A 15,935-nucleotide genomic window follows, 5' to 3' on the forward strand; every position below is an offset into this window, starting at 1 on the left:
GCTTTATATGTGTAAATGTGTAATTTTAGTTTTATAGCACTAAGAATACACTTTAAACTAATATTTATGACTAAAAAAAATTGATATAAAAAGTAGATAAATACAACAACAACAACAACAACAACAACAAAAAAAACTAAGCTACTAATGAAATTTTGATTTTTGATACATCTCAAAATAAATCTAATGTGTAACGGATATGGACCGATAGGTGCAATCTAATAGTTCGAATACGATCCGAATCTGATAATCCAATTATAAATGAATTTGAATTTAGATTAAGGTATATCCGATCCGTTTACATGTCTAGGTGCGACTAAAAATCAAAAAAGGAAAAAAGAAAATCGGTACTTATCCGAACAAACAAAGAAAATAAAAATCCAGTAATGGCAATAATAAATCAAGAATGGCCAATAGGCCATTTCAACAATTTTTGACCCCCTATTAATTAAAGCAACATTAAATATTCATGTAAATTAATAGGTGCAGAATCTGCTAAATCCAGAAAAAAATCAAGGGATTAAAGGTAAACTCCAAATCACATGAAATGAATGAGAATTAACATTGACAGCCCTAGACTGCCTGAACCCAACTTTTCTTGCCATAAACAACACTCCATAAATATATATATATATATATAGAGAGAGAGAGAGAGAGAGAGAGAGAGAGAGAGAGAGAGAGAGAGAGTTGTGATGATGGAGGTTTTAAGTTTGAGAAGGGTGTTGACGGTGGGCATGACATTGGCCATGGTGATAATGTTGAGAGCTGAGATGGGTAATGCCAGTGGGAAAATGCATTATGTTGGAGGAAGCAAGACAAGTTGGGGCCCATCAAACGTTAACCTCACAGAGTGGTCTTCTCACGAAACATTTTACGTTGGTGATTGGCTCTGTAAGTTAATTTTATTCTCTCTTTCTCATCTTCATCATCATCATCATTTTCCTTTTCCTTTGATTGGCTCTGGAAAATAAATTATTCATAAAATCCCCAAGCAAAAATTATTCTCACCGTTAATCGTATCCCTTAATTCTCTCTTACCTTTTTCTTAGGTTGTACTCTTTTTTTTTTCATTTTTATATGGGCTTCTTTCCATTTGCACCTGTTAATATTATTTTCCAAAGGCATTTCTCATATCTTTCCCGAATAATTATATCTCAATTTATATAACTCTTGGTCAACATAGTCTGAGCCCGATGGAAAATAGTGTTAATTTGCAAACTAGTGGTCTTAAGTTTGAACCTCTATATGATACTTTGTATGCGAGAAACCCTACACCACCCCCAAAAAAAAATCGCTCGTGTTAAAAAATAATGTGTATCCTCTTGTGTTGGTTAATTTGCTGAATATAAACCCCATAATTAGCTATCAAATTACTCAATAATTATGAGACAGTACATGGAACCCAAACCGGTAAAAATTAAATACCTTCCAAATTTGTAACGTTCAATAAAATAAAAAAATTGTAACGACATTGTATATCTCTCCCCCTCAATTAGGGCTGGTCATAAGCTTTCGGCACCCTCAGTGAACTCTCAAAACAGACTACATATTCACACAAATCACCCCAGAAATATACATTTAAGGGTTAATGTAGGTATATTGTTTAGTTTTGATGTGGTCCAAATTTTTATTTTTATTTTTATTTTAATGTTTTCAAAACTTTCATATGGCTCAAAATTTAGAAAATTTTGGTGTCATGAGCCCATGTCCTTCGGTTTCCATAAAATCTCTCCAAAAAGCCATGGCCTTGGGCCGGCCTGGCAGCCCTGTAGGGGTGGGCGCGATGCGGTATGGTACGGTATTGAGCCGTACCGCTACCGATACTAGAAATTTAAATCGGTATGGTACGGTATGAGATTATGGTTTGCCAAAACTGGTACCGTATCGTACCGTGCCAAATCGGTATTGGTACGGTATTGGTATCATTTCGGTACCAAAATGATACAACTAAAAAAGGAACCAATTCAATATTCAACACCAAAATAAGTGATGCCTAAGTTACAAATTCAAAGATTCAACATATTCAATATCCAAATCATAATCAACATATTCAATATCCAAATCCTAATCAACATATTCAATATCCATCAACATATTCAATATCCAAATCAACCAAATCGATATTTATCCATCAACAAATTCATCAAACCCAAATGGTTAAACTCATACCTTATAGCTTACAAACCAAAATAGTTAAAATTATGCCTTATGGCTTACAAAAATACAAACACAATCCAAACATAAATAACAAAAACATAAAGTTATACTATTCAGTACGGTACGGTATTGACCGGTACCAAAATCTTGATACCGCTACCATACCATATTCTATTGGTACGGTACAGTACGGTACCGAATATCTCCCTATACCAAATGAAACGGTATGAAATCGGTATAGTACGGTGCGATTAGGGTACGGTTTTGGTATTTCGGTTTAAGATGCCCACCCCTACTTTATTATATACAACTGGAAATATCAAATGTACCTCCTACCTTAATCCGATTATGTATGTACTTAGGGGCCGGAATGTATTGGATCAGTTTTACTCTTAAACTGCGGACAAATTAATTTCAATACAACGGTTTGATTCAGTTCGATTTTAACAAAAATCACTGAGAAAACCGAACTAAATCAAGACAACGTTGAACAATTTGGGTCCGGCCATTTGGTCTAAGCCCAAACCCTTTTCTTTTTGCATTTTTTCAAATTTATTAACCGAAGTACAACAACAAAAAATTCTATAACCTCATACATATTTTTCATTTTCCTACACATTAAACCATCCTATATTTCAACATATCATCTGCCTTCAAAGTTCATTACTAATATAGTTACAATCAAATATCAATAACTTCAATGTTTCATAGAACTACAAGTGTAAACTAAAATAATATAAGTGAATATATATATATATAAGTGTTCATTTTGATTTAAATTTAGCTCGGTTTACAAAAAGCTCAAAATTACAACTGAATCGAACCATAATGATTTGGTTTGGTTATGAATTATGTGACTTCTTTTTTGTCAAAACAAATTAGACCATCAGCCAATTTGGTCGGTTCAGTCGAATTAATAACCACCCCTATATGTGAACATTTACTTTTATTTAACATATTTTAAATAATAATGCCCCTTAGAATTAAATAAAATGCGGAACTCACCCATTTCCAATTAAAAAAATATTAGAAAATACTTGATAATTTCTTCAATCAAAATGTTAAAGAATTACTAATCACACATGACTTGCATGTAAATTAAACATTAAACTATCAAGGACTTGTAACTCAAATAGTACATTCAATTGTTAATTATTTAGGGTTTGTTTAGGCTCATGGGTTGATTTAGAGTTTTGGTTATGTTGGGTTTGTGGGCTTTGTTTGGGCTTATGGCTAATTATGGTGATGTGGGCTAGTAGTTTTAGTGCGGCTTTTGTCCGCATTAGTTTTGCTTTTAGCAAATTAGTTTGTTGTCCTTTTGGTATTGGTATTTTAGATGTCTTGTTAATGTCTTTGATTATACCGTTGAAGTTTATCTAATGAAGTTTCTATTTGAAAAAAACAAAATTGTTAATTATTTCTACGGCATGCATGCATCCTCTCATTCTGTGAGTTATCTCATATGGATGTTAGTTCTTCAAATCAATCAAAACCACAGCTGAAAGTAGTGCATATTTAATTTTATGTATTCATTACTTATGAAATTAATTGAAGGTGGTAAATATTATTAGATTTTGGATATGACAAGTACCAGTATAATGTGCTGGAGGTGAACGAGACAAGTTATGAAAAGTGCATCGACAAAGATTTCATAAAAAACATAACAGGTGGTGCGGGAAGAGATGTGTTTAATCTCACACAAACAAAAACCTACCACTTCCTCAGCAGTGGGGGCTATTGCTTTCAAGGGTTGAAGGTTGCCGTCAACGTCCTCCGACCAATGCCGCCTGCCCCGGCACCGACGTCTACTTCTACTACTACTACTTTTTCTTCATCACAACTCCTCCTCCTGTTGCTGCTTTTAATTATAATTTAGTACTAGTGCTTTGCTATTCATTTTGAACATTTGAACATTTGGAAGGAGCGTTTTGTTTGAATTTTTACGCAGTGAATTTGTTTGATTGCATTAATATGATTCTCCGCAAGTCTTTAAATTTTGCAAAACATGTTAAGACTGGTTGTTAAACATTTTCTTGGAGCTTTCTTGAGCCTTCTTTTGGCAGGATATTACACATTAAATATAGTTACACTGTAAAATGTGTGCATGTACACAGTTATTAATAGTGAATTTGTTGCTTCTGTAGACATATTGGTCTTTGGGTGAAAACAGGATTTGAACTGTATGAGATCTAATCTTCTACTGTTCTTTACTAGCTCAGAAATCGAAAAGGAACTCGAAATCATCCAGGAATTAAGACAATTAAATTTCACTAAAATAGTTTCATTATAGGACTTGAAGTATAAGGGAAGAACGTAATATAGCTATAGTATTTTTATGAAACCGATTGATTAGTATATTTTTTTGATATCACGTATATGCTTTTAATAATTCAGAAATAAAGATAAAAGTGAAAAAAGAGTTCAATGAAGTAAGAAATCCTACAATTAATTACACCTCGAAAGCCCTTGATAAGGAACTATCATATGAAATAGAATCATATGATTCGAGCTGTTTTTTTTTTTTTTTTTTAATTGACAAGGTCTAGAGAGTTTTAGTGGGTAAAGGGAAGATACCAACTCTAGAGATAGAAAGGATGATAGAAGAGCTATTCACAATGATTTGGTTTGCAACATGCAAAGCATGACCTGGTAGTTATGCTGAAGAAAAGACAAACTTCATCCAATATGATCCAACATGATATCTTTATTTCTTGAGCACACATCAAAGATTTTCGTGTAGAGTTGTAAAATCGATAATTATAACATAAAATTGCATAAAGGGTCATCTTTTTACACACCTTTAGGATGATCAAGCCCAAAGAATCATGCTCAACAGGTACAACAATAACAACATAACATACCCCTTTTCTCATTTTTCTGGTACCTTTTTGCGTGAGACATGCATGCGCTGCTACCTTTTAAGCATGGAGGGTTTATTTTAGCAAGGCCATAAATTAATCGACAGAGAGAGAGAGAGAGAGAGAGAGAGAGAGAGAGAGAGAGAGAGATGGAGGGTTTGAAAAGTAGAGTTAGGTGGTTGATGATTTTGATGGTGATGATTAGAGTGCTGCATATTGAATGCAGGCAGCCCGTGCTTCATAGAGTTGGAGGGGGAAGGTTCACTTGGGCTCCCAATATTGACTTCACGGAGTGGTCAAGTCAGGAGAACTTCTATGTGGGTGATTGGCTTTGTAAGTTCCTCTCTCATATCACAAACATCAGATTGATTTTTACCTCCAATATAATAATTTTCTAACCTTCACAAGCAATTTTCTGTGTCCAATTAATCCAGATTTTGGGTTTGACAAGCATATCTACAATGTTCTTGAGGTGAACAAAACTAGCTATGATAATTGCATTGACAAAGATTTCATTTATAATGTTACAAGAGGCGGGCGGGACGTGTTTAACTTGACGGAGGCAAATACATATTTCTTTCTCAGCGGCCGAGGTTACTGCTTCGAGGGTATGAAAGTCACTGTTCAAGTTCGGAAAATCCCAACAGAACCACTTCCGCTTAACCATGGTTTTCGATCATATGTCTACATCCATGCTATTCTACTAGCAATGCTTGCCACTGCCTGTGTATGCATAATTCCCTTCTAGTTAAATGGCATTCCCAGCATGCATGAATCGAGGTAGTAGGAGCAAATATACTATAGCCTAGCTAGCCTCTAATATGGTAGATGCAATGGTTCTTAAAACTCTAGTTACTTAGTAGTTTTTATGCAAAGCCGCTACTTTGCATCTAAAGAGAACACAAGGAATGATATTCAAAATAAGGTAAAGCTATCAAAGACGTACCCCAAGCCATACAAAAAAACTACTAATTTCGAACTTGCATCAATAACCTACTAATTTTCACGTGCCCCGATTGGCTAGCAGAGCTTAAAGCATAAATTTCAACTGGCATCGCAAATAAGCAAACTAGGTTCATACACCTCAAATTGCATACCCTAGACACTTCAGCAGAGCACAAGCCTGGTGCTAAAGGAACAAACCAAACCCTTAAGACCAACCACAAAATACACAAATGCCATAAAATACACAAATGCCAACAGAAATTGTCATAATCCCATAAGTTTGGCTACACACGGTCAATATTAAGGTCAACCAGCATTTAAAGCCTGACAAACGCAGGGTACTACTACACTAATGCAAGCTTACTACCGTTGGTTCAAACCTCCTATGGTGGGAGGCTACACAAAAAACTATATACAAAGTGTTCTGAGAAGGTAGTCTTAATATGCTCAAGGCTGAGAGTTCTCAGCAGAAAAACATGGAACTGGACACATTCTCCTTAAGCCTGGGCAGTTGAGGGACAGGAACTGCTCCAGCAGAGGTCACACCGCCATGGCTCGAGGATGTCTCAGATGCATCTTCAAATTTCATGAACTGTCCCATCTGAGTGGCGGCCAAGTGAGCATAGCAAACGGGAGCAACTGAAAAGAAAAATATTAAATCAAAGGATTAAAATTTACTTAAAATTCAATAAGATCAAAGGATCTCATTTGCAGCTTGGCATGTTACGATGCCAATTATAATGACAGCATAAATATCAAGGAGAGGATTGCAGTAGGATCAGAACAAAGTAACACCAACTTACCTACAGAAATGGCAGTGGTACTTCTTTGGTATCTGCAATCATGACAACTATGATTCAGAAGAATCCTAATTATTAATTAAGGCTAAAAGTACGCAATAAATCCCATTCACTTACACATATGAAAGAGAATGCACTAGCTCCTGCAGATCATCTGCTGAGAAACCTACTTCGTCTAAAAGAACATGATAATGTGTAGGCCTTGTGGTCCCCTTAAAAAAACAGGTTAAGAGCAAACCAAGTTAATATAACTTGTCATACTATTCCAGACAGCAGATAAGTAGCAAAAATAAGTAATAAGTACTGAACCATTACATCTGAGATTTAACTCTCCTACAATCATAGATTATTAAAACACTCACTTTCTGAGTGCTTTTATCATAGCTGTAGAACAAGATGGAAAGGTCCAGGCTTAAGTACTCAAATTTAGCTACTTTACAGCATCTATATGGTTCAAGATATATATATTGATACTCACAATCATTCCAGCTTGGGCACAGAGATAAAAGTCATTGTTTCTTGGATGACAAACTTTGTTGTCTATAATGGTTCCTGCAGAAACAATAAATAGTATAGGTATGTTGAATGATGTAAATTATTTAATTAGTGTGCTTGTGCCTGCCTACCAGGAGGAACATTGTCAGGGGAAGGAGGCTGAAAGAATTTGGTATGGTGGTTCTTCTGAGCAATAATCACCACAAATTTTGGGTTCCAGCTCTCATCGAGAAACTTGCATGCCTGACCAGAAAACAAAAATTGACATCATCTCCAAGTGGAGAACAATTCTGAAGGGCACAATGGTCAGTTCACAAAACCTCAATGATTTGATCCAGTTCAATGTTCAAAACTTGGTTGAATTGGGACTCGCTGACTCCATCCCTAAATCCAATATATAACTAGTCAACAACATGAAGGTATCAGAAGCAAAAGTAAAAAACTTCTAAGATGAATCAAACAGAAAAACCCACAGAACGTGATTAATCAACATGATCTAAATGTCAAATGTATAGCTTATTTATAAAAATTGTTCCAAAGAAACAGATGCCCATAAAAAATTATAAAATATAATTAATCAACACCTACCTGTTGTATTACAGAGTGCCCAATTTTCAATTGATAATTAAAGTATATAACGGAGTACCATACGTTGAACAAAGTTTATATAAGTAAAAAGCATTTAACTAAAACCAGTGATAAGCACTACCTAAGAAAGGGATTCATGAACAGATTTTAGTTGAAATACCAGGACTGCAGCTTAATACTCTAGTGTTTACTACTATACTAAAAAATAAATAATTGGAATGTGACTTCTAACTCATTGTGTCAGAAAACAAATACAACATTTTGAATATTTGGCATAGGAAAATTCAAAAGACTGAATGAAATTACTCATTTAAAAATTACCAATTTAACTCATACAAATACAATGTTTATCAGCATTTTGAAAATTTAACTCAGGAAATTCAAAGGACCGAATGAAATTACTGATATTGAAATAACCCTTTTCTACTGGTATGAAAGAGCATGAACAAGAAATTAGAAATTCACCCATACTATCATGTTTCTCTTTAAATCTTTCCAATCTGTGCACACTTCTTTATAGTACATCAACACACACATTATAATACTTGAGCTACGAAACTAAATTGCTATAAAAATAAATTACAAACAAGATACTTGAATGGTTCCGTTTCTTTCAAGTTCATAGTTTTAAGCAGCATTTCAGAAAATACAACCACAATTCATTTGACTTTAGGTTCTGTAATGTAAACATACCTGAATATGATGATCTGGTCTGGTTTCTGCTTGCCTGAACTTGTATAGAAGTCCAGAAGCAGCTCTCTGAAATTAGGGAGAAATTTACCATTTGTGTGGTTTGTAAAGTACATATGAAACCAAAATGTGAAACAATAATAAAACTGAACATTGGAAAAATAATGACTTTCTGCAAATCTTCTATCCTACCTCATAATGCCGTCATCTTCTAATTCAGAAATTCGCTTGTACAGGGAGTCTATCATCTCCACCTTGGGGGACTGTGTACGAACAGATGCCCTGTAGCGAGAAATCAGTGGCCATTGCCTGGAGCTGACCACCTTTAATTCCACCGTTGAACACACCATATTATAACAGATATCATTGTTTTTCCCATCAAAAGTACCGACATGTGCAGAGTCCAACCGAATTCAGTATAATAACAAAATGAAAGTACAAATTTATTGACATTTAATCCAGAAGATAAAACTTAAACAGCAGTTTACCGCAGCAATTGATGGCACATCAGACTGCCCAGGAGAGCCATGTGACACATCCATCCCAAGAATGATTGTGGGTGCCTTGGAAACCACAGGGATAGAAGGAGAATATTCAACCGCCAACAGTGAATTTAACCCACCAAGCTGCAAGAAATTACAAGGGCAGGTCAACAAACATGCGAATACAATGAAGAACAAATCCACTCATCCTAATTATTAACTGCTAGAAAGAGAAAGAACATGGCCATTACAATAACTCACCTTAGCATTGATCTTTAACAGAACATTTGTAAGGTATTGATCATTGACCCTTGTAGGAGCAATGCATTGTGTAACAATTCCATACTCAGCAAGATTCTTCCTCTTCCATGGACCTGGGTGAATCAATAGAAATCATTAACAGGAGGTATTATAATATTTAACATATCAATAATAATATAGGTAAAACAAATCAACCATATAGAGCGCTATTTTTTCTCTCCGGAAGCAAACAAAGAAGGAACTGTGGTTGTCCAGGAAGTTTGGACTGTATATCCTCAAACATTCTCTCAACTCTAACCATAGGTGGGGCACGTCTGGACTGCGGATTCTCTTCAAATACATCAAAAGGAGGCTCTATGCTCTGCCATAAGGGGAAGAATGGAAAAGAAAAAACAAAATACAAGCTATTAAATAAATAAAGTACTCAGTGACTTGAATACTATGTGTAATGGCAAAACTTACAATTCCCTTCATCTCTCCACATTTGATCAGATCACGGACTAGGCCTTTTAAATCACAGCGTGCGGAGAAGTTGACAACAGCCCACTTTTCTATCTTAGTTGGCTTCACAAGTTTCTGCAGTTCAACAATATATATTAGACCATTGAATCAAACTACTGATCCAATAAAAAAGAAGGGATAGAGGAAGTGGGGAACAATCACCTTGTTGTTGAAATTCCACCGCCCATTTCGTGGGAAGAAATCATCCCCATTGCCCACTTTCAACTTTTAAGGAAACCAAAGAAATGAATTAGTAGAAGTACAACAGAAGAGGCTATGCCAAAAGGATAAACTAAACCAATTCACATTAGCAACCATATAGGCTCATAAAGGAAAACATGGCACATACTCTCGGAGCTGGTAGAACACGGCCTTCCACTTGAGTAAAGCCACTACTAATTGAAACACCACATGAGCGTAGCATTGGTTCAGCATCATAATTGTTGATTTTCAAAGCCTGCAATAGCACTCATCAAACTTGAAGAGTCAGAGATCCGTATAAAATGAGTAAAAGGTTAAGGGAAGACACTTACATTAGACAAAACACTCATTCTCTCTTGCGGCTTTTGCCTTGATTTCTCAACCAGTGAAGCTCTTTGAAGTGTGGAAAGAGCTTTTGTATAGCGTTGCAAGGACACCAAAGAACAAAGCTGTATGGAAAAATAAAATCAATAAAAACATAAAAGTCAAGGATAAGATTCAACATCACATCTATAGCACCAACTAGAAAGAAAAATAAACTCATCATGTTACCTCCAGGGGGATATAAGTAGGACGCTTTGGCTTCCCAACATTAATACATGGTAGATCAGCAGAATAACGCAACTGTATATTGCGATGATTAACAAAATAATCATAAACAGTCACTTCAATTTCTCCATCCTCTCCATCCTTGGCATGTTTGTTTCTCAATGTAAAACTGTATCATACAAGGATAACAAGTGTAGGGTGTTAAGAACATGAACACAAGAAAAAGAGCAGCGCCAGTACAAATTAAAGGGTAGATAAAGCACAAAGGCATAAAAAAGAAAAACATGGTAACATCAAAAGAATAATATACGTTTGCTCCCGGCATGGCTTCTCGCTCAAACCAGTTATCTTATATTCTAGATTGGATGGACTAGTTTTGACCCTCAAATTCTTGAGTGTCCGTTTAGCCTGGTCAAAGAAACAAGAACAAATTATCAATGAGTAAATGAAATATTAAAGCTGCAGAACGAATAATCAAGGGGTTTGTTACCTTCATCCAGTCAAGTGAAAAAGGATCTCTAACATTTTGGTTGGCAATTAAAAAATCCACCACTGGCCCAGGCTGTATAATCATCGTAGTAGATACATCTGAACATATACGCAATGGAATAGGTGAAAAAAGTGGTAAGTTTTGAAAAATATAACAGAACATTAAGTAATATAGTTACCAATATTCAAAGATAAGCCACCCTGGGTGGTTCTAAAACTTGAATGGAATCCTCTGCAGCCAAGAACACCACCTCCAACATCGGCGAAATTTTTTGGATCATTATGGAAGAAAGATTGGCGAACCAGGAGGCACCCTCTGTTATAATCCAAGATTTCATTTGATACGATCCCATCCAACCGAAGAATAATATAAACACAAAATTAAGTGCAGGAAGGAGACAGATAGGAGAAAACAAGGAAAACTTCACTCACTGCTTAGATGCATGCTGTCTTAATATGATGTCCAGTACTCTCAGAGCTTCTTGGGAATTCTCAGATTCTTGACCACGCAGAGCATCTCCAATTGCTTTCATGGGAATTTTTGCAGCATAGCTAATCTCCACATTGAATGTTTTAGACCGATTTGGGCGCCTTAATCTCTTCCGGTCATTCTCATTTGGACTCCCATGACCATCAGGGCTAGCGTTTCCATTATTTCTAAACAAGAAAAAGTCCAACCGAATTTAGGGCAAGAAGGTTGAAAGGAGAAACAACCAACACCGAGGGAAGAAATCCTTTACAATCCTTCCTTATATACCTGTTCGATGGCATATCCTCGAGCACAACGGCAAATTCAAGTTTGTTTCGTGGAAGGGAACCTACAGTGAAGAGGCTCTTCTCCCCATCATAAGCAAAGTCCTTTCCACCTAACTCAGAGTGATAAGTCTCATGCACCCTATCGATTATTCTTCTTCCAGCACCCTTGCCATCAAGAGGACGGCCATCTTCATAAGAAACAGAAACCTATGTATACAAAAATGAGAACAAGTGTAAAACTGATGATTTCAGAACATTAAGAAAAAGATTGGAAAATAAAGAAAGTTTATGGGACATACACTGTAGTGGAAGAAGTAACCATCAATATTAGTAACATTCACTTTGAAGTGATTAGTGACCAGAGGTATCTTTGTCCCCTTGGTTCCAAGGCCACGCCTAGCAATTGGAACCCGCACATTTTTCTTCTTAACAGGTTCAGGAATGTTATCTGCTTCAGGACGCAATGGAACAACATCTGGTGGAATAACAGGGGGTGGGGGTGGCAATGAGTGATCTGCCCCATTCACCCCATCTGCCGCATTCACCCCATCTGCCCCATTCACCCCATTTGCCCCATTCACCCCATTTGCTCCATTTCCATCCGGCTCAAACAAATCCATATCCTAAAATACAAAATAAGTATGCAATTGAGACGCACATTTTCATGAAAAATAAAGAGTACAACTTAAGAAACTTGATTCCTAATGCCAAGGGATAATGTTGAAGCAGGAACGGAACTTCCAAATGCAGCACCAGTGGTGATACTAACACACTTTGACCACACAGGGATATATTAAACTTCCTATGAGGTGGCAAACAATAACTAGAAAACCCAACAAGGCAGTGAAACAATGATGTAACTGCTTGAAAAATTAGAGAAAGAACAATTGCACAGTATGACACTGAATACTAACACCCATAACACATTTTTATCTCACCACAAGTTCACTAAATACAGAAAATCTGGGAAACAAAAGGCCTTAGGAAGAAACTTTCACATAGCATCAGAACCCAGAAACTATCTACACAATTTAGGCAAAGAAGTTCTTAATCAGGCTGATCCAACACAAAAACCTTAAGCAAAAGATAACAATTCAAACATACAAAAAGTCCAAAAGAACCGCGTAGAACAAAGCACTTAACTGAGCAATTTATAGAAAATAAATGTCTAAGGAAGTTCATACAAAATCACATTGCACTCCAAATACCATATTCAGTAGGTGGGACCAAAATTGAACGATAACACAATCTCAACATCATATAGTGTTCAAATAAAACAAGGCAAAATAATCAAGAGAAGCACTATCTAGAATGCCATGTGGGAAGTCAGAGCTTCTAAGCACCCCTTTTTGTTTCCAGAACTGCAGACTGTATGACAGTAATAAACATGCCTAACAAGGCAAATTTGAGACAAAACTGACTATTTTACATTCGCTAACACCCTAATACAGCACAAGCATCACCTTAAGCCTCGATGGAGTATTTAAACCCAAACTGATTGAACGGATGGTACATAAGACCCTTTCACAACAGAGCAGAGTGACCAGAAATCTAACTCAGAATAAGAAAAATTATACACACTGAAGGTTTTGACAGCTGAAAAACACATGCACATGCAGACAAGTACACAGACTCGTGAAGATGCTTTGACAAGAATTTTAACGGTGCAGACCCTTTCACAGCATAAAGATACCATAGTGGCAACAGAGCATAGTGACCAGAAATCTAACTCGGAATGAGCACAATTATACAACACTGAAGGTTTTTACAGCTGAAAAACACATCCAGACAAGTACAGACTTGTAAAGAGGCTTTGACAAGAATTTTAATGGTGCAGATGATAGAAAAAGGAACACGATATCAATAACGGTCTCATAGAGTCAAAATATAAATACATGCTACTGTGGATCACAGAAAACGTAACTGACAAAAAAAATTTACATCAAAATCAAAGTTACAAAAATGGGAAACAAACAAAAAGCAAAAAACACCCACATGTGAGTTTTAAGGAGAAAGCCAACAAAAATTAGATACATAAGGTGTAGGTTAAGGAAACGCAACTCGACCGTGGAAGCTGGAAAAATCTCAAGACTTAAAGAGTCCAAAATTTAAATAGAATATCAGTACATCAAAAAACCAGACATGCATACATCAGAGCAACAACTCATGACAATTAAAACATACACATGTAGAAAACCTAAGCAAGCGAGAAAAATCCCCCAAAACGAAACCCAAATGCAGAGTGGTTAAAAAGAGTCATTTTGAAGCGCAGTAAGACCCAAAAAATGGACATGCAAATGAAAAAATGAAAACTTTACTATTAATATTACCTAAGCGCACAAGAAACCCGCTTTTGAGAAACCCAACCGAGAAAATTCTTCAACCCTGAAAGTGAAACAGTATTAATACACAAGGATCGGTCTTAAAAACCGAGAAATGACCCAAAATCAGTCGAGAACAGAAGTGCATTGCTCAAAACAACAACCACACTGAACAAACAAGAGGAGAAAAGAGAAAAGCTCGAGACTTTAACATACCGTAAGAATAAAAAAACCAAAAGGTCAAAACCTTTTTTCAAAAACAAGAAAAAATAAAAACTTAAACTGCAAACATGAGAAATTTGCAGAGATGGAACTGAGAGACACGAAACACCCAAAATCACCATGAAGCAAAACCAAAACTTAACTGCATTGAAGAAAGAAACACTATCAAGAATCAAAAACCCACAAACACCAAGAACAAATTTTGACTTTGAAAAGCACAAAAAAAACCCAACTCTGAAGCAAAATGCTTTTACCTGGGAAACCAGAGAACCCAAGAGAAGAAACCCTAAAACTGAGATTTTGGGACTGAAACTGAAGAGCTTCGAGGTTTTTCACTTTGTCAACTGTCTCTCACTCTCATTAACTCTCAGTTACTCTCTCTCCTATTTTGACATACGCATACAAACTCCTGCCTATTATATCTTCGTTGAGTCCAAAGTTCTACCATCTCCTCTGTCTGCGGTACCAATCACTACAGTCCCTGCGGTTACACGCACCTGACCTCGTCAAACCTTGTGGGACCCTCTCTGATCGCACGGTCCAGATTCATTTCACTCAGAACCATTAACTGCTTGCAACTCTAGCTACTCTTTTATCCTTCCAAAGCGCACGCTGAAAGTGCGCTCTGAGTTGTTATGTCATTCCTCGTTCGCACCGTAGGCTGTTCCCGCCCGTTTTGACGGTTTTGCCCCTGCTTGAAGTCCTAAATGACAGTTGGGTCCCTTTCGTTGTCAAACTAGAGAGAATGCTGTCGTTCTTGCGTTTTGGTTCGCGTGAAACGGCCGTGGCAGTATGGTCATTGCAAAGATTTTGTGAAAGGGTGGATTTGTTGCTCTTCCCATGTTATCTGACGGTTTTACCCCTACTTAATTCTTGAATAATAGTTGTGTCCCTTTCGCTGCCGAACGAGAGAGAGATTTTGCGTCAAAGGAACGTGGGTAGTATGGTCTTTCAACAATCGCCGTGCGTGGACCACGTGGGTGAGGTGAGGGTAGAGGTGTCAAACGGGACGGCCGGCCGTTTAAATGAGGCGCGGCGCGACGAATATTAATGGCCGCTTGCACGGCCGGGATCAAAAATGAGGTCCAATGGGCCACGACATGGCCGGGCCGAAACGCTTCAAGACGAGCCCAAGCACGAGCCCAAGCACGGCCCAAGCACGGCCCACTTAACATTTTTTTCTTTCTCAAAAGTCAAAATGCAATAATTTGACATCTAATGTCATTATTTATATGTTTTTTTAATCATAAATATATATTTGATGTATTTCATTTTAGGGAAATTACTTGGGTCCTTAATTAATTAAACATATCAACTACAAATTAATTAAACAATATTGGACTTGATATCTAATCAGTACATATGACATATATGCTTATCTTATAATCAAAGCAAGACATTATTTCACATATAAAATAATAAGTTGTTTAAAGATGAAAAGTTGAAGTGGACTTTGTAGAGTTTAACACTTTTTGCCCTCTGCCATTTTCATATTGTTTGGATGTTTGATTGATTAATGTTTTCAAATAGTTCATCATTTCTTGTCTCTAATTATATTTTTAATGTTTATAATTTGAATTATCTAAGTGAAAAAAAAAAATGAAGTGAAAAAAATTCAAA

General features: G+C 36.4%; 2 protein-coding genes across 3 annotated transcripts; one reads left to right on the forward strand and one right to left on the reverse strand.

The window, feature by feature from the left end:
- Positions 1-707: 707 nt before the first annotated feature.
- On the forward strand, positions 708-4,723 carry ENODL20 (early nodulin-like protein 20). The gene is made up of 2 exons (XM_089043648.1): positions 708-891; positions 3,729-4,723. Exons 1-2 carry the CDS (start codon positions 735-737, stop codon positions 4,031-4,033), a joined length of 462 nt encoding a protein of 153 aa, XP_088899774.1. The 5' UTR covers positions 708-734; the 3' UTR covers positions 4,034-4,723.
- Positions 4,724-6,201: 1,478 nt separating this feature from the next.
- Positions 6,202-14,882, reverse strand: LOC103330327 (protein argonaute 4). 2 transcript variants are annotated; one of them, XM_008232887.2, is made up of 24 exons: positions 14,570-14,882; positions 14,103-14,157; positions 12,072-12,395; positions 11,774-11,979; positions 11,449-11,673; positions 11,196-11,332; positions 11,018-11,115; positions 10,838-10,935; positions 10,531-10,696; positions 10,311-10,427; positions 10,127-10,234; positions 9,940-10,002; positions 9,739-9,852; positions 9,472-9,637; positions 9,277-9,389; positions 9,022-9,159; positions 8,726-8,856; positions 8,537-8,602; positions 7,576-7,639; positions 7,387-7,498; positions 7,239-7,312; positions 6,878-6,972; positions 6,764-6,795; positions 6,202-6,599 (listed from the first exon to the last, which is right to left on the reverse strand). In XM_008232887.2, exons 3-24 carry the CDS (start codon positions 12,390-12,392, stop codon positions 6,424-6,426), a joined length of 2,820 nt encoding a protein of 939 aa, XP_008231109.2. In that variant the 5' UTR covers positions 12,393-12,395; positions 14,103-14,157; positions 14,570-14,882; the 3' UTR covers positions 6,202-6,423. The 2 variants fall into 2 exon arrangements, with proteins under 2 accessions (XP_008231109.2, XP_008231117.2); XM_008232895.3 differs by lacking the exon at positions 14,103-14,157 and having other exon boundaries at positions 14,570-14,726.
- Between the last annotated feature and the right edge of the window lie 1,053 nt (positions 14,883-15,935).

This window comes from Prunus mume, linkage group LG1 (genome assembly GCF_029339155.1).
Source record: "Prunus mume cultivar Tortuosa linkage group LG1, ASM2933915v1, whole genome shotgun sequence".
NCBI lineage: Eukaryota > Viridiplantae > Streptophyta > Magnoliopsida > Rosales > Rosaceae > Prunus > Prunus mume.